General features: G+C 38.7%; 1 protein-coding gene across 2 annotated transcripts; it reads right to left on the bottom strand.

Annotated features, from left to right (window-relative positions):
- Positions 1 to 507: 507 nt before the first annotated feature.
- On the bottom strand, positions 508 to 25,699 carry HSPH1 (heat shock protein family H (Hsp110) member 1). Of its 2 annotated transcripts, XM_045797010.2 has the most exons (18): positions 25,189 to 25,699; positions 22,617 to 22,674; positions 20,573 to 20,713; positions 19,732 to 19,854; positions 17,476 to 17,575; positions 16,127 to 16,260; positions 15,444 to 15,688; positions 14,482 to 14,710; positions 12,876 to 12,982; positions 12,485 to 12,618; positions 10,424 to 10,632; positions 8,671 to 8,802; positions 6,049 to 6,186; positions 5,048 to 5,173; positions 3,372 to 3,479; positions 3,152 to 3,271; positions 2,587 to 2,748; positions 508 to 1,406 (listed from the first exon to the last, which is right to left on the bottom strand). In XM_045797010.2, the coding sequence occupies exons 1-18, from the start codon at positions 25,293 to 25,295 to the stop codon at positions 1,200 to 1,202; spliced, it is 2,580 nt and encodes an 859-aa protein (XP_045652966.1). In that variant the 5' UTR covers positions 25,296 to 25,699; the 3' UTR covers positions 508 to 1,199. The 2 variants fall into 2 exon arrangements, with proteins under 2 accessions (XP_045652966.1, XP_045652967.1); XM_045797011.2 differs by lacking the exon at positions 8,671 to 8,802.
- Between the last annotated feature and the right edge of the window lie 1,115 nt (positions 25,700 to 26,814).

The following is a 26,814-nucleotide window of genomic DNA, read 5'->3' as shown; positions in this document are numbered from 1 at the left end:
GGATTCATTGCCCTTAGAAAATAAGCAGATAGACAGAATTCATTGCAGCATTAGATAGCAAAACCCAGAGAAACCTCTCCACTGACGCTGGGACTGCTTAAAACACTTTTTTGTATGTCTTTATATTGGAACTCAGGAGAGCAGTGCAGTTACAACACCTGACTATATTTACTTCTTCCCTTGGTTATGAACAGTTTTAAAAGACAGCCTACACAACAGCAGAACACGCATACTGGTCCCAACACACCTTCCTTAGGAGGACAAGGCTTGAAGGATGTGCAACAAGTTAACGGTTTTTTCCCGGTGTTGGAGTTATATTCAACTTTATATTAAAAAAACGTTTAATGTGATAAATATATGCCATTTTTCTATCAGGAGAAAGCATATGTAAGGAGCAGCAAAAAGGAAAATTGGATTTTCATACAAAGTAACTTCATTTCTGCTACAATTTATACACCTGCCCCTTCCCAATTCCATTTTTGAGTTAATGACAAAACTGTTTAGAAATGACACCGTAAGATGAACTTTATTTTAAAGCTCATAAAAGGCTTCACAATATCAGTTACAAACAGAATCAACATTTCTTCCAATTTACACCTTCACATGACAATGTACTGTATAACAAGAGATATAGTTGAAAGTTTTTGTTCTGCATGCTGCTAACACATTTCACTAGCTTTTGCTTTACTCGTTGATTTTTAATATCAAAGCAAAAAGTCATATTCTATTGGACAGAATTAATATTAGAAAGCCCTTATGAAATCAGACTTAGTCTTGTTTATAAACATCCACACCCACACACATGCTGAAATGGAGAGCAAAATGCAAGAAAACTACCTTGGCAGGAACAAATGCTTCAAGATTTTAATCACAGCCCTCTTGAACAAGCAGTACAGTTTGTTTTATTTTCTCCAAAAGACAAAAGTCAATTTCATCCTCAGTGATGCAAATGGTAATACTGCACAGAAGCTTAGTATGAATTCACAATTCCACAGGAATCTGAAAGTTACCAAGGCAATTTTCCCTTTTAGGATCATAAAGACTACAGACTTAAGCTTTTTTTCTCTTTCCATATAATACACAAAATTTCTAAACATCCTTAAAAAAGAAAATATAAATAGTCTCAGTATGTTATGTAGAATCACATACTATGGCAAAAATATTTTATTCATTGAAGGACTAAGCCAACGTAAAGTTATCTAGTCCAAGTCCATATTAATGGAACTCTTCTCGTTAGGGTAACATTCCCCGTTCTGATGTGGAGGCTCGGCACCGAAATTTTCTTTGCCTTCTAAATCTTCTTCCTTTTTATCAATATTTGGGCCATTTGGAGTTCTTTCCAGCTTGGGTGATTCAATTTTTGGCTTGGGTTGTGTCACGACGGGTTCACAAGTGTTATTCAACTCCTAAAAGCAAGGAAAACAAAACTGGTAATCAGGTTAACTCCGCTCCATCCTGTCTTTTGCAATTACTTTCCCAACACAGCAGCTGAGCTGTTATTTTTCTATCAACTCCAATTATACATATCTCAATGAATTCAATTTCCTCATTACACACTTGCCCAAAACTATGGCTTGAAGCCTGATCAAAAGAGAAAAGAGCAGGAAATATTCTATGATGAGTCACGAACTTGCAAAGTACTCCCATATGATTACCTCATTTAAACCTCACAACAATATTAAAAAGTAGAAATTTTAATCTCCACCAATGAAAGAAGAAAGATGGTCCAGAGCGGTTAGGTAACTTAACCTCAAGATCAGGAAAACCAGTGCGCGAAGGACTGGGATTCAAGCTTAGAGCCCCCCAACTTCAAAGGCTCACAATTCTTGAGGCACTGGGTGACTCAGTTGGTTGAGCTTCCAGTTCTTGACTTCTTCGGCTCAGGTCATGATCTCAGGGTCCCCACACTGGACTCCACACCGTGGAGTCTGCTTGGGATGTTCTTTCCCTCTCTCCTTCTGCCCCCCCCCCCCCCCGCAACTCACATGCTCTCTAAAATAAATAAATAAAATCTTAAAAAACAAAAAAAGGCTCACAATTCTTTAACCTTCATTGTGTGTCAACATTCTTCCAGAGGGAAAGCATTCTTTGGTTTTCTTCTCAACTTCCTTCAAAGTCTCACACACTCAGCAAGGCCTTCCTTGATAAAATACCAATGTGGGTCCTTCTCCAGTGCCCAGAATCTCCTAACCCTTTTGACTACTTTATTTTTGCCCTCAGCACCTGACCCCATCTGATACACTTCTCCTCGTCTGCTGTCAAGCCTTCCTCGAACCAGCGAGTGGGTGACTGCTACAGGGGCAGGGACTGACTTTGTACACTCAAAGCTTAACCTGAGGACAATGGCTGCCACGTGGTAGGGGCTCAACAAGAATATTTGTTGAACTGAATAAATAATGAAGAAATGGAAATTTAAGAGAAACATACGGTTTTCTATATTTTATAGTATCAATAAGGAACTGAGAAATCTGGTCTCAATCAGGATGAGGTATAAGACTGATCAAAGAAAGAGCTATGTTTACGGTTCACAGGATTGCAACTGGAGTTTCTAAGACAACACAGCAGTAATCGGACAATAATACTTACCTTTATTTTGGCTTTAATTTCCTGAGCACGTACAGCTGGATCCTGATCAAGACTCTTTTTAGCCTGAGCGTTCATGATGTTGTTCATCCACTCCATCACTTCATTAACAGACTTCTCAACCTTTTTCATCTCAGACTCATCAATATGATTATATTTCTCATCCTGAATGGAAAAAGGCATGGTCATTCCGTAGACTTAAGTATTTAACATGAGGCACCTGGGTGGCTCAGTCGGTGAAGCGTCTGCCTTCGGCTCAGGTCATGATCCTGGGATTGAGCCCCACATCAGGCTCCCTGTTCAGTGGGGAGACTGCTGCTCCCTCTCCTTCTGCCCTACCCTTGCTCATGCCCTCTCTCAAATAAATAAATAAAATCTGGAAAAAAAAAAAGTAACAGTAACCTCTAACTTGACCCAATTTTCCATGAAGTTCAACTCTATCTCCAGTCTCAAATACCAAAAACAAATTTCTCATTTAAGAAGATGTGTTCACAGTGAAGGTTCCTCAACTTAGTATCAGCTTATTAAAATCTAGGGTAACTTCCTCGCGTTGTACAAAAAGACTTACATTATTTCTGAAGTCTGCGGCTATCTTGGCATAGTGCTGCAGTCTCTGTCCCAGTTCTTCAAACATTTTTGGTCGTTCTTCAGCTTCTTGAAACCGAACTTTAACTGGAGTGCCAATTTTCTAAAACAAAATGTAATAAATTAACATTTGTCTCACTGCATTTCGAAAGTCTGTAGTCTAAAACACAAGTACCACTTTCTAGGGGGAGAGATAGACCTACCATTAATTCTTCCAACTTGTCAACATATGCTTGTTTAGCTTGGTCCTCTCCTTCCTCATAGAGCCAGTTTTCGGTCTCTGTGAGCAGTCTCAAAAAATTTTGGTGATCCTGTATACGGAACACGAGAGTCCGTATCAGTGGCAATTTAAAAGTTTTCACAACAGGGGCGCCTGGGTGGCACAGCGGTTAAGCGTCTGCCTTCGGCTCAGGGCGTGATCCCGGCGTTCTGGGATCGAGACCCACATCAGGCTCCTCCGCTATGAGCCTGCTTCTTCCTCTCCCACTCCCCCTGCTTGTGTTCCCTCTCTCGCTCGCTGTCTCTATCTCTGTTGAATAAATAAATAAAATCTTAAAAAAAAAAGTTTTCCCAACAAAACAGAGTCATCCTCAGAAATGCTAAACACTAAGTCACCAATCTTATTTTTTTTTTTTTTTAAAGATTTTATTTCTTTATTTGACAGAGATAGAGACAGCCAGCGAGAGAGGGAACACAAGCAGGAGGAGTGGGAGAGGAAGAAGCAGGCTCATAGCGGAGGAGCCTGATGTGGGGCTCGATCCCGGAACGCCAGGATCACGCCCTGAGCCGAAGGCAGGTGCCTAACCGCTGTGCCACCCAGGCGCCCCACCAATCTTATTTCTAGGACAGCACTCTGATTAGCTGGATTCTCTTTACTGAAAAGTATCAAGGAACAATGAACACTAGATTTTATAGGAAAGATGAACAATAATTCTTTGGCTTCTCTTACACGGGGACATGTGTAAGAGAGTTCCAGTTTTGGACAATTTATACACTGAAATGGGGTTATGGAAGAGCAACTATCTTCCTGCTCTCCAAAGCAATCAGGTAACTTTCCATTCACCCCACACTATCAAAGGGAAATTAGACAAGTTCACAACTCAATCACTGAACCTGAAAAAAATCATTCCAAACCAATTCCCATAATGTATTTCTACTCTTGCCTTAGGAGGTCTATCCTGCTTGGGTCATCTCGCCTTCAGAATCTCAACCGTAAGAATAAGAAACCCAGGAAATGTCAGGGCAGAGCCGAAAACTAACGTTTATTACAAGGGAGCCCAAGGATCTTAGAACTAAAACAGACCCCTAAGTTTAAATTCTTTTAACTTCAGAGTTAATCCTGAAACCATCCCAGATTTTTATCTAGCCAATTGCTTTCTAAGCCCCATTTTCACAGTTGTGCTTCTGGGATTTACTCAGAGCCACACTGACTTTGGGAGCTTAGAAAAGGGCTAAGGGGAATACTGTGCCTGATAAAATTTGGAATGACTGGATGAATGAGTCTTACGGGATAAAACAATGACCACGAGCAACCAAGGGAACCAGAGTCATAACAAAAAAACAGAAATAAAAGGTCTGAGGTCTTTAAAACCAAGGATTTTCTCTTATCTTTCTAGCCCCCATACCTTTAGTGTCACGGACTCTACATAAATGTTTGATAGGTTCTTTCTTCTGGATGGTAAAAACTAAAAAGTCATTAGGACAAGTTAGAATAAAACGGCACATTACTAATGAGCTTCTCTCCAGGACTCTGTTCACTTTCTATTTCAAGTTTTCTGTTTTCAAAAAGCTCATGACATAGTCTAGGAGAGATTTAAATGTCAAATCTGATATGAAACACTTTATGAGATTATTTGAATAAAAACAGCTCCACACACACCTGCTCACTTATGAACTTCTCATATGGTCCACACAGCTTGTCCCTGAACTCATACACATATTCCTCCACTGCATTTTTAGCATCGTTTCTTTCCTTTTCCAATTTATCCTGCATTATCATCTTACCCTGTCAGAAAACAGAAAACGTTAATTCCAGCCTTAGTCTTCTGTTATCTGTAACTGAATGTTAACTAGACTCTAGAGTTAAAATCAACAATTATACCAAAAAAAAAAAAAGTGTTAACAGTTGTAATTTATACCTCATAAAGCTTATAACCAATCTTACAAAGTTCTTCATTTACTAAAACACACATAGTGGACTGTGATTTTTTTTTTTTAATTATATAATAAATTACATAGCTTTCATATCTCAGGTTTAATACCAAGAAGGAAAAAAACCCAATTCACTATAATTGTATTTTCTTTTAGGTAGTTATATGGTTGTCTCACACTGGGATTAATATTGGCCAATATATATGCTACAACCATATTTGAAATCAAGGACTATAAGTAAATTTATCTACTTATTTATAAAATATTAATGAGCTACAATTTATTATTAAATTTTGAAACACAATGTTGCCATCTCAGTAAACAAAACAACAAAACCGAATCTCAATTATTTCACTTATTCTGACCACACAGAAGCACAAGTATTTTAACAGAAATATTTAGTATGGCCTGAGACACCAACTGTATCGTGCCCTGTGCTAGGACATACTGGCATCCAATGTCTTCCAAGAACTTGGGCAGTCAATTATATACCAAGCAAAATGATCTACGGTATAGATCTCTTTCATAAGGATGCAAAAAAGTAAACAAAACTTGTTAAAAAAAATTAAACTGAAGAACCTTTAGTTTTGGATTCATCCTTTTCCTGAAACTGTATAAAACATGCGGTATGGGAAAAAAGCACAGCTATTTCTCTATTAGAAGTATGGGCAACAGGGCCAACCAACTAAATACATTCCAGAATGGAAAATAATTACCTGAAGTACTTACCTCTGTCTCAATGTACATGTTAAGAAGGTCTTTCCCTAATTGCCAGACCAAATTGGCTTCAATAGGCAGCTCAACATTCACCACCTTTATTTTGGGCTTTTTGGCTTCTGGAGGCTGGTCAACTTTCTTTTCATTTGCCTTAGGAAGGGGTAAAAAAGAAATGGAAAAACTCCTAAATAATTCTTGAAAACAACAAAACCTCCTTATCATACTTACTAAAAATAAAATCCCTCAAATGCTAAATTGGAGTGCAGATCACCTAGTTCCCACCCTCCCATTTCAAACCGGGCTGCAATGACAACTTAAACGTCATACTTTCTCTCAAGAATTCACGAGGATATTTTTCTCTTTGCATATTAAGCTTAAATTTAATCTCTTCTGCTAAAACTTTTAAACTTTTCTTCATAGGTCTTTAATTTTTAAGTCCCGTAAAGCAATGTCTCGGACTCCAAAAAAAGTCAGAACTTATTATGTTACCACATCTTTAAGTAACAGTCTAGAATCTAACAGTAACTAAAACAGACTGTGACCAATGCTAAACACGTTAGGATCACTTCTATTCCTCTTCTATACTTGAGTCCCTCTATCCCAGTATGATACCTGCTGCAATTACAATTAGCACTGCACTGAGGGGCGCCTTTTGAAGTTTCCTACTGAACCTGGGGATTATATATACACATACATACATATATGTATGCATAAATATCCTTATTCCTACTATCTGCCTTTGAGTCATACCCCTTTTCATAAGCAAACATAAGCTAAAAAGAGACAAAGGAGCCTTAAAGTAGAAAATGAAATGATGCAGCAAATGCTAAGAGTTTACTGCAGGTTTTTCAAAATATGTAAATACAGGGCTAAAGAAGTATCTCCTAAGGCCTTTAATTTTCCAACACTTTTCTATGTATTTCCATTTCTACAGGTTCTTACGAGCTGAGATGACAAAGAACACAATTTAGGAAACTCAGCTGTAGAACAGATCAGAAAATAACCAAGGGAATAAAACATATACCATGGCTGGCTGGGATGGTCACATAGGACGGACTAGCCCATCAGTATAATGGGTAGCACCACTGGCTAATTCTGGGAAGTTAAAAGGTTGTTAGAACTCTAGACACTTTATAGAAGAAACTGGAACTTGAAAAAGGTTCAGTGGCTTGCCTAAAATGACAAAGACAGAGATGGGACTAGAACTCATGTTTCCCAGACTTCTAGTTCAGTATTCCTAAAAGTCACATGCCTCAGAAGTGTAGCCAGCTGTCTCACCAGCAAGGATCTAGTCAATCACAGCCTGCAGTCCCCATGTCTTCTTCACTCTAGTGTACCTGAGAACCCCCCAATATACTGTGCATGCTCTGGGGGCACAGACCACAAGGCAAATGAATTAGAGGACACCCACACCTCGCAAAACACAGGAGTACAACAGATATTTGGGAAACAAATGGATGACAGTACACGCGTGGCAGTTAAAGTCAGCATAAGACTCTGACGGCACAACATTAAACCAACTACTGACTAAACCGATAGATCACAAAATGGCACTCGACAAGGCACAGATGAAGAACCCTCCAAAGGGGTGTGTGAGAATGTTCCAAAGGGCTCGATGCCAGCGGTCCCACCTACAACTAAGAACATGAGATGGTACTCAATGTCACGTTCCAGACAGGCACTGAGACTATCAGCACGAGTCAGTTAATACTCAACACTAAGTGAGGGGAGGGACGGGACAGTAAGGAGCTGTTGTGGCAAAGAAAGCAATGCTGCTCCACCATCCTCATCACAGAGCTTTCAGAGTCAGGAACTAAAGCTCATCTTAGGAACCGCACAGGACCAGTCGGGGCATGAGATTAAAAACTGGAAACTTTTATCAAGTATAAAATGTGTTTTTGCCGATGACCAATTCTGTAATTCATCCAAAGGAAAGAGAAAACCAAACCACTAATGAAAGGTTAATAATTTACATGCAACCTGTAGGAAGAGTGAAGTTCTGCAAAGCACAGAATGATCTGGAGTGACAATGTGAACTTCCCGATAGCTATCTGACCATGAATTTTACAGGTCTGATTAGAAGCTGTCATTTTTCAAGGGACCGGCACAAATACTTAATTTAGCCTCCAATACATACTGTGGAAGCATGGCAAAGAAAAATGACTTTGAAGTACAATCTGGTTATTAGCAGACCATAATCAATTTAATTTTGACAGGTGATTTGAGAGGAGAAAAAAGTTTACTAGACTCCTATAGCCCATGTATTTATCATCAGATTAATTCAAGTGAAAACTCATCACACAGCACTGGGATGTACCTATTTCTCTCCCCACATTAGCAGATACCTCTGACACCAGAGAAGACAAGAAATGCCATGCATTCGCCTCTTGTTGCTTGGACCAGCAGTTAATCAAGAGAAGCTTTTAGGTCTAAAGCAGGATATTCAATTCCCTTCGTTGAGCTTGAGTACCTCTAACTCGTTTTAATTGAAAAACACAAAAAAAAACTAAAAGAAAAACCCTATACAGAGTAAGTTAACTTGGTGCTTGCTCTTGAAACTGCAGATTTAATGATATCATTAATGATCACATGTTGCAACATTGTCTAAAGGAATGAACTAGAAGAGTCACTCACTTTGTCAGCATCTGGGATTTTGTTTCCTTCTGAGGTAAGTTCAGGTGAAGGGGGAGACTGTGAGGTTTGTTGACCATCAGTTTGTACCTGGGGCTGTGTTCCAGCTTCACTGTTGTCTTGCTGGATATTTTTCTGAAATGAAAGCCCAGGCACAAAGGATGTAGAAAGCAGGTGTACTTATATAAATTTAAAAGGTTATAGGGCACCAAAGACAGTACACTCAATTTCTGAAATCTTAATAGGTGGGGGAGAAAAGATACTGGATAAAAGCAAAATAAACACAAAATAGTTGAAGACTCCTTACAAATCTTAAACCTGTAAGAAATTCTTTGAATGAGAGCAGTTAATATTGTTAAACAACCAGGCAGTAGGCATTTTGATTGATGTGATGACTACCAAGAACTCTCCCTTAAGAAACTTTCACCTAGCTTTGTACAGCTGTTAACTCTCAGAAGCACAAGAAATAGGTTTACTCCAGGCCTCTCTCCCAGAAACAAAATTCCAAAACTTAAATTCACCAGCAGCCATCAGCGTCTCGACATATCGCCATTTCAATGAACTGAACAGTTGCATAAAACAGCCAACTATCAGTCGTTCAGGGATTCATCATTTCAGCTTAGAGATACCCAACACTCCTTCTGTCCCCACCTTCTTCTCGTGATCCAGCTATTTCCACCTCAGAAGATCTCAGGATAAAGAATATGTGCTACATGTTAGTAGACCTCAATCCCCAATAAATCAGTGCTTGCTCTAGTCTTCTCCCATCTTTGGGAGAAGCCTGAAACATTCTAATTTAACTGCTTTCTGTCCACCCTGAAGTCTCTCAAATGTTTCTTTCAGAGCTTCAAGATTCTAAGGCAGACACTGAAGTATTCAGAAACAAGGCACTCGTGATGTAAATAGATCCAAAAGGTACTAAGAAATTGATACAACAGGCATTAGAATAATGGTGTCCAGAGCCCAAATGGAAAAGTATACGGCACTGATCATTTAACGCATTATTTTGAAATTTTTAAAAATGAGAACAAAGCTAAGGCTCGGATAATAATATTCCTTAAATGTTCTAGGAATGATAGTGATAAGAGTTGTCTGACCACAGGATAGCACACTTTCTCACATCTTAACTAAAACACTGTTCACTTGCCTCTTCATTTAAGCTATTTCTGATTATTATTATCCAGAAGTAAACTCTAACAGCGAATCTATTTTGAAGTTTCTTAAAATTCGTCTGCACTCATGCTAATTCAAAGAACATGAACAGTAACAATTTTTTTTCTATACCTCATGCAGATACTTCTCTTCCTTCCCTCCCACAATATAGCAAATCAGGTCAATAAAAGCAAATAAGTCCTGAAATACCAAAGCCAATTTTACAATAATTTTTTAAGAATCAGCTTTAATATTTAGTATATATTCTACCAAATTAATTTTTAAGTCTTTTCTTTTTTTCTTAATCATCAATCAAAACTTCTCCGTATGTGACCAATGCCTTTAAAAAAAACCAATTTATTATTTTGTAATAAATTATTATACTCTAATGATTTTGTAATGTGCCAGTTCAAATTAACTATATAAAATTTAAGCGTAATTCACCAAATTCTGGCCATATATTATCACATCTAGCAATTGCTATCATCATTCCCCAAAATTCTAAATAAAATTAAGAAAAATGTATTTGAACCCTTCCCTACTCTTTTCCTATAGAGTTGAGTCAACTACATATTCCAACCCAAAGGCTTATGAACAAACTTACATCATTGTCCGAGTTTTCTACTGGTCTCTGATTTGGACACTCCATGTCTGCTTCAACAGAAGACACTTCATTCTCCTCAGTTGGGATTTTCTCCACCATTGATGCTGTGGAGATGGTGAAAATGCCATGTGTATTGACTCGCACTTTGACTTTCACTCTGGATTTTTCTCCATCTTTCTGTGCAGAAACATTCTGAACTACGAAACGGCCTAGAACAAAAAGAAATTGACAATTTTCGAAGTGAATCTAAATGTCTGTAAAGAAGACAAAGGCCAAGAAATACAGTTTCAAAGTATTGCTACTCCCAAATCTTCCCATTTTCTCTACCAACTGACATATACTATTAACATAAAATAAATTTAGCTGCATGGGTATTACTTCAATACTTGGAATTAGTCTTAATAGGCCATAAAACCTTCAAAGGCAAGGCACTCTTGTTATATTGTTTTTATTTAACAGATACTGTAAGATACTGATGATGAGAAATCCCTGCCTCCTCCTACCCTATTTCTCCAGATGGGTAAGCACACACTAGACATGAAAATCTGTTAGCAAGTGTCAGGCAGAGATCTCAAGTGATACCAAGCACCGGATGCATTTTAATCCTACAGAGGGATTACTACTTTAGGGAATACTGTTTTTCTGACTGAATAATCAAAACATTTTCCTATGTTTTAAATAGGAGACGTTTTGATAAAACCTGTTATCAAAGCCTGAAATTATTATGCAAAATACAGTAGTTCCAGAGCATTACAGAATAGGACTTAAGAGTATGGACTCTGATCCAGTCTCTGGGCTTGAATCCTGGCCGTGTAACCTACTGCACGGATATTTAAGCTATCTATGCTTCTGTGGACTGAGCTGGTGAGTGTTCACGTGAGCATGGAAGACTACAGAACAAGCGCTACGTGTTAGCTACCATCTCCACTGACGGCCTTGTTAATCCAGGGGCCACTAAACCAAAATGAAGTATTTTGAACCTACTACGTGCAAAAGCGCTATATGGGGTTTGACATCTTTATATTTAAGGTGCTGTTTACACAAACACAGAAGTTACAGGTTTAATTACCAAGTCAATGAGAGATGTTGGAGTAGGCATTCGATAATTATCAAATCACTGGAGCACAGGAAATAATTACCATAAGACCCATTTAAAGAAACAGCATTTACTATGGAGTATCCGAGATGAGTTAGAGGAGAGAGAGACATAAGATCGTTCTTTAAGTACATGCAAACTTTTCAGTTTTGGTGATAACATATTGATTTGATGTCATACTAAAAAGCCTGGATTTTATCCTTTGCATGATGGGGAATTAATGTAGAGAGTCCAACCATCTCTAGTCAACAATTTCTCAAACTAATTTCCTAGCAATAAATTCATAAAAACTGTTTAAAAACAAAACAATAACAAAAAACCTCTTCTGTGTCAGAACATTTTTAGTCAGGTTAGACTTCTTCAAACAACTTCATTATGAAAAGGTGTGGGGCAAGGGTGAGTCCTGAACAGATCTTAAAATACTGGCAAACTCTACTTTCAGCCTGGGCAAGGCACATGGCCACTCAGGAAGATATCTGTAGCTCTCCCATAAATTTCCAGTTACCAAGAGTCAAAACAGATGGATACTGCCAAACCTCTCAAAGAAAAATGTACCAAAAAAGATGTGCTTTTAAGAGAGATTACAAAAGAAAGGTATACTTGAGAAGTTGTTGCAATGGTTTCTGAGCCAGGTTTTAAACTGGAAGTAACATTCCATCTAGAAGAAAGGTTGATATTAAAAACAGGTGGCAATCCTTTAAGGAGAGACTGTATCAGAAGAGAAGAAAGACGGACATGCTCCTAAACACAAAAACATGGAAGAAACAGCAGCACTAAGCAAGTCGTTTCATCGCTACAGGCCAATGTATTCATCAATAAAAGGAACAGATTTCTCCACCACCATTACTCTAAATTGACAATGTCTTTACACGGAATATGTTCCACTCAATGTCACTGAGAAGAAAAATTTTTACATTGGTACACTAAGTCTTTAAAAGCCTAAACACACCAAATTAATTGCTCACCTATTTTTGCTTCTGGATATGGAACTCCTTGAGGATCAGAATAGAAAGCTTCTAGCTCAAAAGGTCCCCTTCGCAAGAAAGTGAGAACTTTGGAGAAAGGAGCAGCATGGTTTCGACTAAATACTTCGTGGACCCTAGAGGAAAGGAAAAGGCATTCAGTATTGCAAGCACTTCAGCTTACTACGCCTCACAAAATGGAATAAATGCTCGGGAATCTCCGCCAATTCTATCTCACCATTTATTAACACCAAAATGAGAGAAGTATTTTGATAGGTTTGGTTGTTCAAAGATCCCGATTAATCAGACCCTCAACTGTAAAAGTCATTTGTTGATTTTTTTCCTCTTTATATTAAAATACAGTAGCTGAATAAAGTTATCTTCTGCTACATACCCTTCAGTATCTTCGGAATCATGGTTCCACACCAGAGATATTGGGAAAGGAACTGCATCTGTGATGGAAAATTCTCTAACTTTAAATGCCGGGGAAAGAATTGCACACTTTAAAAGAAAAAGAAAGGATTATCATAAGATTATGAATAACTGCACTCACCTTTTAATATAAAACAATTCAAATTGGATGCTAAGTTTAAATTCAAATTCAAAATTATTTACAGCATACGCCAGCTTAAGTACTAAGGATCTAACATCTAAATACTATGCCGATCACTAAACATAGACCGATAATACAATGTCTCTCAGGACAGTTGGCGACTAGTAACAAGTTTCACGGGAGCTTAGGAAAAAAAACACTGGACTTGCCAGAAATGCCCTGATAGCAATTTCAACTACAAGCTGTATCACTTTTGAATCTGTGTATATATCCACAAACAGCTCTGTCCACATCACTTTTCAAATGTCTAAGAAACTGAAAATGGATAAGACCCAAAAGGTTCATATTTTCAGGTAATTTTTTGAAGGAAGCTATGGTAAATTCAAATTTGAGGTGGGGAATGCCCGACAGGTGGACTCAGACTAGTCACATACAACTGACTAAATACACGACTAAACTAAAAGTCAATCTCTGATTAGCACAGCATCCTTCAAAAGACAGGCCACAATAAGCCCCTCCTCTAAAGAAATTATAAACTTCCAATCTTTTGGGGAATTAGAGACTTAGTTAAGGAGGTACACTCCATTATCAAGGAAAAAGCAAAAACAAAAACCCCATGATGCATCATGAGGCTACAATGCATTATCAGTAATAATGAATACATATTCTCCCTTTTTAAAGTATTAAGCATAGTCCTTCTAAAAACCTCTGTGTACACAAAGTCTTGCTGTCTTGCATTAAAAGTAACTGTGCTGACTAGATTAAAATTGAAGCACAGTTCTCTTGAAACTTTAGTAAAAACTACCTAATGAGTATATTATTATTCTACATATAAATATTAATTTTCTTATCAATAGCAAATATCAATTTTCTAATCAAAGAAAATAATAATTTTCTTACCAATATATTAATATAAATATTAATTTTCATATCCAGTTTTGGTGCTTTCGCTTTCCCAAACAAATTAAGCCTCTGAGTGGCCTTCTTACTTGCTAAGCAAGTTACAATCAATTTGGAGGAGGAAGAAGAGCTACTTTCTAAAACTTCTTGTTAACTAATACTCTCAGGCCCGCAAATCTTCCCCCAAACCACTTCCTCATCACACCACATTGCCGTTCACATTCCCCTCTAGTGCTTTGGAACTACTGCCACCACCACCACACAGCTGATTTGTACTTGACTGTTGTGTTTCCCGTGTCCCCTCAGAATCATGCCTGTTCCTGATCTGCAGTTTAAGAAACATCAGCTGCAAATTTCCTCTAATCGAAAATTTCCTGGATGTTCCAGATCTGAAGATGCTTCTTTCCCCACAGCCTTATGGATGTGTTTGGAAGTGAACTCCCTTGTGACACCTAATTAGACACAGGGCTTGCTTCCGTATGACCCCGCCACAATGAAGTGAAGCAGAAATGAGCACCAAGAGAAAGAAGGGCTGAGAAAGCAGTACCTGCAGTGCACATCCTCTCGCTACTGCTTCATCTGCATTGAGTGTTGTGCTAATGTCTTTTCCAAAGAATCTGGCAATTTTTTCTTTCACACCTGGAATTCGCGTAGTGCCTCCAACTATCTCCACAGCGCTCACATCTTCAACTCTGAGCTGAGTTTGTTCCATCAGAGAGTGAAGGGGAACGTCTATCTTTTGCAGGAGGTCAGCACAGAGTTCTTCAAATTGTGCCCTTGGCAAATAAGAGGAGCACGATAAATCTTTAGAAACGTTATCTTAAAGCCAATATCCTGTCCATTTTTTTTTAACCACTATTAACACAATGAATTTCTTTTTCCTTCGACAACCTCAGATTCCATGTGTACTGTAATTTGTAACTTTTAAAAATATATATAAATATACAAAACAGGTACAGAAAAGAAATGGGGGAGAAAATCAGTTCTACTGGTATTACTGGAAAAAAATCACTTTTATATTAAGACTGCCGTTTTAATCCTAAAAGTTTTTTTGTGAAATCATTATTCAATTACTGGCCTAGAAATACTAAGAGATGATAGGTACCAAAGAGACTCCATTGTGAGGGCACTTCGCAAAGATCTTTTTTAAAAAACCTCTTTGCATGGGGCGCCTGGGTGGCTCAGTTGGTTAAGCATCCAACTGTCGATTTCGGCTCAGGTCATGATCTCAGGATTGTGGGATCGAACCCCACATCGGGGTCCCTGTAGGGCGTGGAGCCTGCTTAAAATTTTCTCTCTCCCTCTGCCCTTACCCCAACTCTAAAATAAATAAAAAACCACCTCTTTGCAGAAGTGACTCTAGTTTCTAATGGTGTGAACAGTCCTCGTGTGTAGTATACAATCTTGAAATGTGGGCCAAGACTCTCAACACCATAGCTAGACTGACGTCTGGGCTATAGATTTAACCAAAAGTTTCTTCTATTTAATCTAGCAGAATTCAAGACGCACCTGTTCATCTTTCCCGAAACATCTTTGTCATTCATAAAGCACTCGATATTCAGTGGTAGGTCCGTGCTGTTAGAGCTCATTAGCTTTTTCAATTTTTCACACTCTTGATACAGACGAAGGAGTGCTCGAATTTTGGATTTTGCATCCAACTTGTACTTAGTTTTAAATTCCGCACAAAAATGTTCCACTAATTTTTCATCAAATTTTTTTCCTCCTAAGAAAGGATCAAAGGCTGTTCCCAGTACCTAATTTAGTTAAAACGACAAATAATCTGGTTATTTTCAATCGTATTTTTAACTAGAATCTTTAAATACTGCTACTCAACCAACTAAAGAGAAATAGGATCAAGACTTCTACTTAAATTACAACATGAAATCCAAGTCAAGAGAAATGTTACTACCAAATCCAAATGAAATGCTAATCTCTGATTTACTCTTAATAATTACATAGAAGATAATCCTAAAAGCTGCTCTTTCTTAAGCAAGAATACTTAGGAGAATGTTAAGATAATTACATCATCTTTACGGACAGCAACCTTAGGAATAATTCCTTGTTAATTAATATCGTTACCCCAAACTCTTCATTACCAAGAAGCAAAGTCAAGAAGCTCAGCTGCTTAAAGTAATGACAAATACAACACATTTAATATGTTTTGGTCACTGAGTTCCAATTTATGGCTTTACCTTCAATTTTCCCTTGTTAAAGGCACAGGCAGACACTTGAAAAGCTGAGTGTCCCATATCAACAAAAACCACTATCCGAGGTTTCTCATCCAGGCCTGGAAGATCCTGCTTATAAATTCCGTAATTCAAAGCAACTACAAAAAAATAATTGTTTCAATTCTTTGGTTCACATTTTCTTAGGAATTTCATCATTACCAAAATAATTATACATGCAGGAAACTTGACTATACTTCAAACACTTAAAGGTGAACACATTCTTCTTATACCTGACTTCGAACTAATTTTCATGGCATCAATAACTTTTTCCCTTTCTGATTTTAGAACAATGCTCTATCACTTTTCAACGTATGAAGAGATGTGACAGAGAAAATGTGCGAGGTGCAAATACAATGAAATGTAACCACAAACAGTAGCAGGCTCATCACGCAATACTTACATTTGAACCACAACCTGCCAGGAGACTGCTTATCCAAAAAAATTAAGAATTTAATATACAACTACAGCAACTGCAGTTCCTACCAATTTCTTTTTAGATCCAAGGCAAATAACGGATCTACCTTAAAGAGACTGTTAGCTTTTTCTGAACTTTGAAACCACTGTATTTCTAAATACATATACCCTAAGAACACATCTTTATCAATACTTTAGCAGTTTTAAAACACATATTAGATTTGAAAGACATATATATTAGATATAAAACACATATATTAGATATACACTGGAAAAAAGTCTTACTTGTTTTGTCTGAATACACTAAATTGTAACTGACCTTTTGTTCACCTGTAATTATAAAGAACTAGAAAACGCTCTAGGGGGAAGGAACAGTGATTGCTTTGCTTACCACTATATCTGTACCTAATACAGTGACTGGTAAATGATATAGTTTATGTCAATATTTGATAGAAGATGAATTATCAATGACTAACTGCATATATTCAGGAAATATAGAAGTGAAATTTTTTTTTTTTTTTTACTTAATCAATACTTATTGTCAAGACAGTTGTAAAACCCCAAATCCTAAGGTTTTGGGAAAACTTAACTATAAAAGCCATGTAAGGAAATAAAAAATTAAATCCAACACACAACTCAAAAGATTAAAATATACACATAAAAGAATTTCTTAATGAAAACAGAATCATAAATCTGACAAAGTGCCAATTTCTCGTTAGACGTAAGCATCTGAAAAATTAGAATTCTTTAATTTCAAATCTAACCCATATTTTTTAATATGCTATGTTTCTACAAGTACATGAAAAAGTGTTTGGTTATGATATCTGATGTGTCTTAACCCTAGTTTTGATAGTATATTCACTTCTACACAAAAATAAGGTTTTTTTTTTTTCCCTTACCAGCTGTCATGTCATTCATAAGTCTCAGGCAGTTTAGGCCAACTATTTGTGCAGCATCTAATACAGATCGCCTCTCAGCATCTGTGAAGAAAGAGGGGACCTACCAACAAGAAAGGAAAGAATTTTAACTTGTCTACAACATATACATACAAATTCCTCACAACCACTTATAATGAATTAACAACAGTTCAGCTAAACAGGTGCCAGTGAAATCACAACACATAAATAGAACTTCAGACTTAATTTCTAGCAAGTTCCTTAACTTTTAGAGTAACTACTTTAAAAAAAAATTGCCCCAAAATTTTATTATCAAAGTAATTTTTACTGTAACCAAATTTTAACCCAAAATAAAAATTAATCAGGAGTATTCGCTAAGTCACAATTGCTTCTATCTAATAGAAAGCCTTAGGGGCGCCTGGGTGGCTCAGTCGTTAAGCGTCTGCCTTCGGCTCAGGGAGTGATCCCAGGGTTCTGGGATTGAGCCCCACAATGGGCTCCTCCGCTGGGAGCCTGCTTCTTCCTCTCCCACTCCCCCTGCTTGTGTTCCCTCTCTCACTGGCTGTCTCTCTCTAATAAATAAATAAAATCTTAAAAAAAAAAAAAAAAAGCTTTAAATTTAAGTGTATGAAATACCATTTCCAAAGCCAGTCTTAAATTTCTGACAGCTGGAAATCACAATGCTAAGTCAACATTTAATGTTAAACATAATTGAACTACAGATAAATACTGCAGGAGCTTAAAGATAATACAGAGCTAATTCTAGCATATGCCACTACCCTATAGTTTTGCTATTCATTGCATTTAAGCATTAGTAGAGGACAGGGTACCTTCTAATTCTGTAGACCTGTTAAGATTATAAAAACATTTTTAGGCAGGGCAAAGCCTGTTGATATTCTTAAAAGAAAGAAGAGCAAAAACAAGCTCAAGGGATGGGATGAAGTTTCTTATGGTGCCGACCTGTGCTTCCAGCTAGGTTAACTCTTTTGATCGCTTTCTAGGACAGCACGTTAACTAGGACACTCTTCAGGAGAAGCATCTAACAATACAGCCATAGACTCACTTAACTAGAAAGTACCGAAGAGAAAACTTGGTATAAGCGGCTTTCATTTTTTTCCCCAAAGTATTTGTAGCTGCTTCAGAAAGAGAGGCAAGAGCAAAAGTGGGTCTCTGTTCACCTTTCAAATCAGGAACACTGCTTTCATCAGTCTTCCATATTGCTTATTTAAAAAAAAAAAAAAAAAAAAAAGGAAGAACCACGGACTTAAAACTTAATTCTTTAATTTTACCAGAGATTAATATTTTTTTCCAAGCAACAAGCAAATACTCTTTTAGAACACCTTCTGTCTTGGAAGGGCAATAATAGGAGAAATTTTAAGCCTCTGCCTCTATTCTTTCATATCCTAAGACACACTGCCATAAAAGCTTCTGAATGGTCTGGGCAGGCCACTGTGCCCATGTTATAATGCAAAGAACACGCATGACACAGTAAGTCCATCACAGATCGTCTTGGTCCAGGGCATAACCACAGAAGATCAAAAAGTGATCCTAGACATTTGGGAGGGGAATTTCTGCTACCTCTTTGGTATCCAAATACAAGATGACTTTTGTCCATTTCGAATACGCCTTGATAACCTACCAACTGTTCATTCAAGGTAGTGGATGTGCCAGTGTTAAAAATCTTAAGTCTTGGGGCCCCTGGGTGGCTCAGTCAGTTAAGCATCTACCTTTGGCTCGGGTCATGATCCCAGAGTCCTGGGAATCCCATGTTGGGCTCCCTGCTCAGCAGGGAATCTGCTTCTCCCTCTCCCTCTCTCCCTGCTTGTACGCTCTCTCTCAAATAAATAAAATCTTAAAAAATCTTAGAAGTTTTGTCACTACTGGTAGGTGACACTGTAAAACTTCTAATGAACTGGTTCTCAACTGACAGAATTCTGAAAATCTCCCATTAAGTATACAAATTGTCTAACAGCATGTTAACTGACTGTATGAGAACACCCTCCCCATTCAACCAATGAGTCTCTTTTTCCAAGGAACCCCCCAGGAGATTCTGATTTGCTCCTCCAGCCAAGAACCTCTGCAACTTCTGGCTAAAAATACCACTCAAACATACTCTGAACTGCTCCCGAACACTATGCTAACATAGTCCAGTAGGATTTTGATCTCTAGTAATAGAACAGCTTTCACACATGTAATACTTAAGAGTGGCAAAAAAGGCAAATTAAAATAAAACACATTGCCTTGCTGAATTCTACTTACTGAAATAACACAATCTGTTACTGGTTTCTTGAGGTTGTTTTCAGCAGTTTCCTTTAACTTAGTCAACAGCATGGCTGTTATCTGCTCCACGCTAAAGAGATGTTCTTCATCCATGTACATGACCTATATTGAGGAAAGAAAATGTTTTAAACACTGTAGTAGTTAAAGCTACATGCTAATACTAATTTCCAAATGTTATTACATATTCTCTTCCAGAAAAGCTTTATTGTTACAGCTGTTAGAAAAGAAGAAAGGAAAGAGAAACAAAAAAAAAAAAAAAAGGGAAGAAAAACTTTTCTCTAGAGATGACGAGAAGGAAAAAAGCTAGGGCAGATTTTTTCCTCTCCCCAAAGTAGTAGTCGAAATATTATAGAAAGTAGTAAATCTCCACTCTAACTGAAGAGATGAATCACTATGACAAATATTATTTTGTGTAGATCTTAAGATAGGAACGCTCCTGCTAGTTTAAAAACAGATTTCTGGTTGTATTACATGATTGCTCTCCAAACAACTGTAATCGGGTGGTCATGGAATAGACTTTTATTTGATAAAACGACACAACTGAGATTTTTTTAACCACCACTAAGGAAACCTAAATTTTAACAATTATAAAAAAGTTAGGAGACACAAATTAAGTTCCAGCAGTATATAGGATATGAATAATTTTCAGACCTTAAAACATACCTACAGTTTACAAGAACTTGACCAAAAAAAAAAAAAAAAAAAAAGATCTCATCTAATTAAGAACTTTAAATTAAATATTTATTAAGAATTAAGTGTTTTTTTCTATAGGTGAGTTCCATTTCTTACTAAGGACTCTAAGCCTGCTCAGTTGTATTACCTTTATTCCAACTCCACCATTTTTCATTGGAACCAAATCGTAACTTAAGTTTTCCTTCTCCTTTTGAATGAAGGGGTCATTGAATGCTCGGCCATGGAACCTTTTGAAGTTAGACACTGTATTGTTTGCATGAGTGATTTGCTGCAAAAGAAATTAGAAATTTAATTTTTTTTTCTAATTTGAACATCTATCAGCTATTACAATTTTATAGAAAGTCAACTGTACAACTCAAACCATTAAGAACATAAATAACTTTCTCCGCAACCCCGGGAAATGCCAGAAGGTAGGCAGCGAGAGGGAACAGGAGGCAATACTGGCACCACAGACTTTTAAAAAGATTTCAAAATCTGCAAGATAAAATCAAAGATGGTGAAACTATCACTAAAGCCCTGAACAAACTAAGAACTGCATCCCTTTATTTTATTCCTTTTTCCCCACTAAACTTTGAAGTTTTATACCTAATGAATAAATGAATAAGGAGATCAAGAAGCACAAGTCAAATTACATTTTTTTTAAGTTAAAATTAATTGTTACAGTCTAATAAATTGGTAAGTGGTCAGGATAAACATTTTGTGCCACAAAATACATGGATTGGGACAATAATGGAATGTTTATTATCTATACCAAAAGCATAAGAGGCAAGGATAATTCAAGAAGTTCCAAAGTGACTTAATGCTTTCAACTGCATATTTTTGATGATTAGGCTCTGGACTGAAAAGTCCCACACTTCACAGTATATTCCGCTCACAGAACTCCGCAGTGGGAACTTTAAAATATAGAAATAGTTCAAAGATTAAAAACTGAGACTTCTGAAGTAATGAAAATCCCAAAATTGTTTACTATTTACTGTTTCCTCTGGTCCACTTCTTTTAAAGGGAAGACTAAAGTTGACAGTACTGGTTTTTCAAATAACACAGAACTGAAGCATGTTTATATACTAAAATTCCCTGTGATACTGAAACTGACTTGAAGTATATCTAATACCCTACAGGCTAGATCTGAGCCTCAACTGACTCTCCTCAAATAAACACAAAAAAATCAACAGAATTTTAGGTCTGGAATTATCAATATTCTAAACGGCCATATTCAGGAAGATAGTTACTTCACTAATGTGTCTCTTTCCTTCTGAGTATATTATTTTGGGTATATATAGCTATTTTTCTTGCCTTTGTTTTTTTCTTCTTGTATCTTGTATCTCTTCCAACTAGCCTTATTATAGCATTCCAGGGTTTAGAATTTTGTTTCTGTTTCAGCAATACAATTTTCTGTATTTAAAAGAACTTTTTCAGTCTCTTTTTAAAAGCCTCTCAGAAGAGATTTCATATTTCATCTTCTTTCATTTTTTTCCTCCCCAACGCTAAGGGCTCATCAGTTATAAGGCTTACATGGGAGGGGCACGCATAACTTTTCTAGTCACATTAAGTAGCAGGTGAAATTAATTTCAGTAACTTATTTTAAAGCCTAATAGATCCAAAATACTGTCATTTCAACATGTACTCAATATAAAATATCAAAGAAATACTTTATTTCCTTTTAAGACTTCAAAATTTCATGTGTATTTCATACTTACTTCACATTTGTACATTTGAAATGTTTCCAATGGCTACCCTATAAGACAGTACAGGTCTATACAGAAAGTTCTCCCAGTCTTGCCTTGATTATTAAATAACCTGAACGTGCTTTCAAACACAGAACTTCTAGAAGGAATCTTTAACTCTTAAATGTATATCCTAAGAAATTCCACATGAAAGAACTTCAAGTGTCTTATTTATAATTTTTAAAAATTAGATAAATTAGAAGGTAGCAAAATTACTAAAAATTAAGGTTGGCAGATTAGAAAGTTAAGGTAGATCTTAGGAAAAGAGGAAGGGAACAGAAGGAAAATGAGCCATCTGAGGGCTCATAAAGAATACCTGCATTACATTTCTAAAATTCAAAAATACATAGGCTGAGATATTTCATACTTTTGAATGCCCTTGAGATTTTACCTTAAAAATCTCCCCCCCCCTTAAAAAAATGACCAGAATTCTCTTAAAGAACATACCTGATTTTTGGCTGCAACTCCAATTGTCCTGTTTTTTGATCCAAATGATATGACTGATCTAGAAGATATACAAACCACATGTCTCAGAACTGTTAAAAGGCATAGATGTGGACATCTTTAACTGACAAGAGAATAGTAATTTCTTACCCATGGCGGGTGGAGGACAGCAGAAGTTTAGCATAATTTTGGACTCTAAAGCTTTGGTCAGATACTCAGCAGAAGCCTGCTTAATTGCTACTCTGAGAATCCAGTCTAGGTGGCCATCTTAGCCAAAAAAGTCTGCTCATGGTTCGGGGGACATTTTCCAATACCTCAAATACCAGTATAATTCTCCAGGTCCCCAATTATTAGGAAGTGCACCTTAACTCTGAAAATACTTTGAATAAAAGGTATCATTAACTTGGCCTTAGATACATGATTAACAAAATATATGGTGTCATTCCACTTCTCAGTTGGCAACTCTGTACAAATCTAAGTATCACTATCTTATCCATGCTCTTCTGATGCACCATCGGCCTCTTTAGTATCAAAAGGTTTATATAAAGCCAAACAAATAGGCCTAAGTTATGTTTCTGAAGTTTAAAAGCACAAGAGGCTCTTACATGGAAGACTCTACTTAATGAAACCAAGTAAAAATGACGCAGATTAAGTATCACAGCAGAATGGGGTTGAAAGAAAGGAGTGAATAATTCGTTACATTAAGTCAGCCCTGAAGAGATGAAAAAGGACTTCTGTGAGACAGCCTTCTCAGGTAGCACAGAGCAGAGAGAAACTCCCAAAATCTTGTCAGGAGGAGGTAAGCAAATCAGGTTTTCAGTCAGAGAGCAGGTAGGAGTAATAGTGAGATGAGCAACAAAATGGGAATATGCTGAGGGCATTATACACCAGGCTAAATCAACTTTCAATTTGCTATTAAGGAGACACCCTAAACCTAAATTTTCTGAGCAGGTGCTAAATAGCATCCTAAAAGCCAAAGAAGTGTTCAAGCAAAGGCCAGAACCTTCCAAAAACAGTGTATCATCCTAGACTCAGTAACTACTCACTTGCAGAACGACTTACTCATTTTCCACACTGCAATTAATAGTGGCCAATGCAAATGAGTCAAACAGCTATTACATCAAAAGATTAAAGGGAATTCCAAGCTGCCCTCTGTTTACCCTTCTTAGAGACTTTATCTATTGTCTTTAGTTTCACGGTGGTCACTACAGCCAGATACCCATTTTTTTCCCTACTCTCATTTGAACAGCTTTTCTTCCCTTTATTGGATCAAAGAGAACAAAGATGTGAACTGTACCTAAGCATGAAAGCCTGATATAGTCTTTCTTACTATGCTCCAATTACAGAGCTCTTTACACAGCTAAAGCACAGACTGTAAATTTGCAAATAGGCAATATCATGGAATAATTCCCAAGGCTACTCGTCAAATATTTGCTTATCTTCTGATTTTCCATGCACTTTCATAAATGGCCATTTGTACTCAAATCGTGACATATAAAGTCATTCTACCTTTGGGCTTCAATGTGTCATTCTACGCTTTTTATCTTGGGTTTAAGGCATTTAAAACACAAATACCTACATTAATTTTGCGGAGAAGCAATTGTTTTCATTAATGTACATGCAGGCATGTTTTCATGGTATTATCTTCAGAAAATAAGCCCCTCGAAAAAGTTGCTTTAATAAAATGTTACCTTTGCCCACCCTGCGCTGCTGTAGAATATAACATTTAATTCGGTGACAACATTCATCCCCGAGTTCTAGCACAAAACTGTGCAAATTTCATTTTATTTCCTGTATTTAAAATGTGCAAAATTAATAAACTAGAACACGATTTAGGATTCCCCTTGAATGGCTCTCATAAAATGAGCAAAAGAATGTTTACATCTTCACAAATGATCCCAGGCACTGAGGCTGACAGCGTTAGCAACCCAAAGTGCGCAAGAAGAGGTATCTATGAAAGGAGTGATTCTGTGGTCGCTAACAACAGTCCGCCCGCTCACTGGACAAGAAGCAGCACACAGGCTCTGGAAGCTTCCACTTCATTTCGAGATTCACAATGCGGAAGAAAAAACTCAGCAGCCCCGCATCTGCGGTGCGCAAAGATATGCTCGGAGGGAGGGGGACAAGCTGGGGGCGGCACAGGCAGCTCAGAGAAGCCGCGTGGAGAAACGGGGGCGGCCGCGGAAAGAGCGAATTGAGGCTTGCCAAGAAAAGGAACGAAGTCGCGGGGCTTGGCCGCAGCTCGGCCCCCAGTAGGAAGCCCGCCCCCGAAACGTCGACCCTGGGCTACTACACTCTAGGACTTCTCTTGGCCCCGTGAATCGCCGAGACACCCCCACCCTGTCCAATCCGGGCGGCAAGCCCCCACCCCTACTCTTGGGCAAGCGTCCTGTCCTACCGGGCCGCCGGTACCCAGACCCTACCGAGGAGCGCACCACTCCTCACATCGCCCTCCGATCGGCCCGGCGCTCCGCAGCCAGCCCGCAAGCCCCGGGTACCCACGCTCCCCAGCCCCCTCCGGGTTCCTCTCCTCACTCCAGAACCTCCCCTGGCGCCCTCGCAGGCTCCCACTTACGGGGTGCACCGGTCGCTGAACTCGTTGGCGATGGTCTCGATACCCCCGGCTCGGGCCACCGCAATGTAGCAGCTCTGCGAGCCCACATCCAGCCCCACCACCGACATGGCCGGCTCGCGGTCCTCCTCCGCCTGGGCTCTGGGTCTGGGTCTGGGTCTGCGTCCTCCGGCCGCCCGCCCGCTCCTTCAGCAGCCGCTTCCTGCCCCGGCCGCGCGCGGCTCCCGCGGAGTCCGACCGCTCCTCTGTCACTCGGACGGACGAACGGACAGTCGGCCTGGCTGGCGCCTCCGCCTTCCCGGGGACAGTGGCAGCTCTCAGAGGACTAAGCACGGAAGAAGGCGGCGATCGGTCTCCGCAGGTCGCTCCGCAAGCTCGGGCTGACTGCCTCAATCTGCACCCACAGCTCACCGGCGCGGCGCTCAACTACCGACCCAGAAGGGGAGGTCCCAATTCCTCAGCCTTATGTATCGCACTGATCAGAACTTTCCAGAATCTGCGGCATTTACTCACCGGCGCCTCCACCGGCCCCTCCACGTGCCACTTCCGCTTCCTTCTTCTCGAGCCTTCTCGAAAGATTCTACCCAATGGGTGGCTGGTCCCTCTGGGGACGGCCGCGGTTGCCATAGTGGCAGAAAAGCCGCTCCGGCGCTATTGGCTCAAGCCGGCCAGGCTGACCCACCTACGTCCCCGCCCGCCCTAGCCACCAGGCTCTTTGCTGTCCTAATAAAACGGACAATGAAGAATGGAAAAATGGAAAATCGTAATCTTCACAATTTACTAGTGGGTGATGGTGTCCGACCCTGGAAGGCTGATCGGGCAGAGACAAACCCCACTTCTGCGGAGACCCTAGACCCCTAGACCCTGAGGAGGCCGACCGGCTGTCAACAGAGCATGTCGGGAACCGTAGTCCAGTTGGGAGATGGAGTGCGCCTTGCATGCTGGGATGTGTAGTCTTGGCCGCAGTGCGTGCCGGGATCCGGCTTTGTCTTGGGAGACTCCCGGGAGAGGCTGGTTTCCCTTTAGTGCTTTTGCGCGCGTTCTGTAGCAGTAGCATTTTGTTTGCTGTTTGTTTTGTGTTCGCTTCTATTGTTGTACCGATTACCCCACCACCTGGGAATTATGAACTAGAAGGGGGAATTTCCGTTTAAGCCGCTAATAGGCTCAGGGTGTGTGTTAAATGTTCTTGTATTCTTCAGTCGGCAGGATATTCTTTTGTGGAATAAAATGTAAAAGGTTTTTTTGTTATTGATTTGTTTTTAAGGGAATCGTTTTTAGATGTGACGTAATATGGAAGGCTGCCTGTGGTATCTCTTGCTGCTTATTTTTGATGTGTTACTTCAGCGGACCTTATTCTACCCTGCCACTCCTAGCCATAATATTAAGTTTTGCTTCTAGGTTTGATCAGAAAACAGCTTTTGTTTCTTTCCCTGAATGGTGATGGTGCTATCAACTTATTTTCAGTAAAGAGACGCGTATGAAAAGAAAAAAGTGGGCACTCTGTGGCTATTATTAGGTCTTTTACACACTTCTGTGTCTTTCAAGTTTTCCTGATAGCTCTCTGCTCACTCTCCCTCAGGCACAGAGAAATAAAAGCACAGTTCAAAGGTGTGTAACTGGGTAAGTTAG

This window comes from Ursus americanus, chromosome 10 (assembly GCF_024610735.1).
Source record: "Ursus americanus isolate L20-20 chromosome 10, mUrsAme1.1.p, whole genome shotgun sequence".
Lineage (NCBI taxonomy): Eukaryota > Metazoa > Chordata > Mammalia > Carnivora > Ursidae > Ursus > Ursus americanus.
This window is presented reverse-complemented; position numbering and strand designations above follow the sequence as displayed.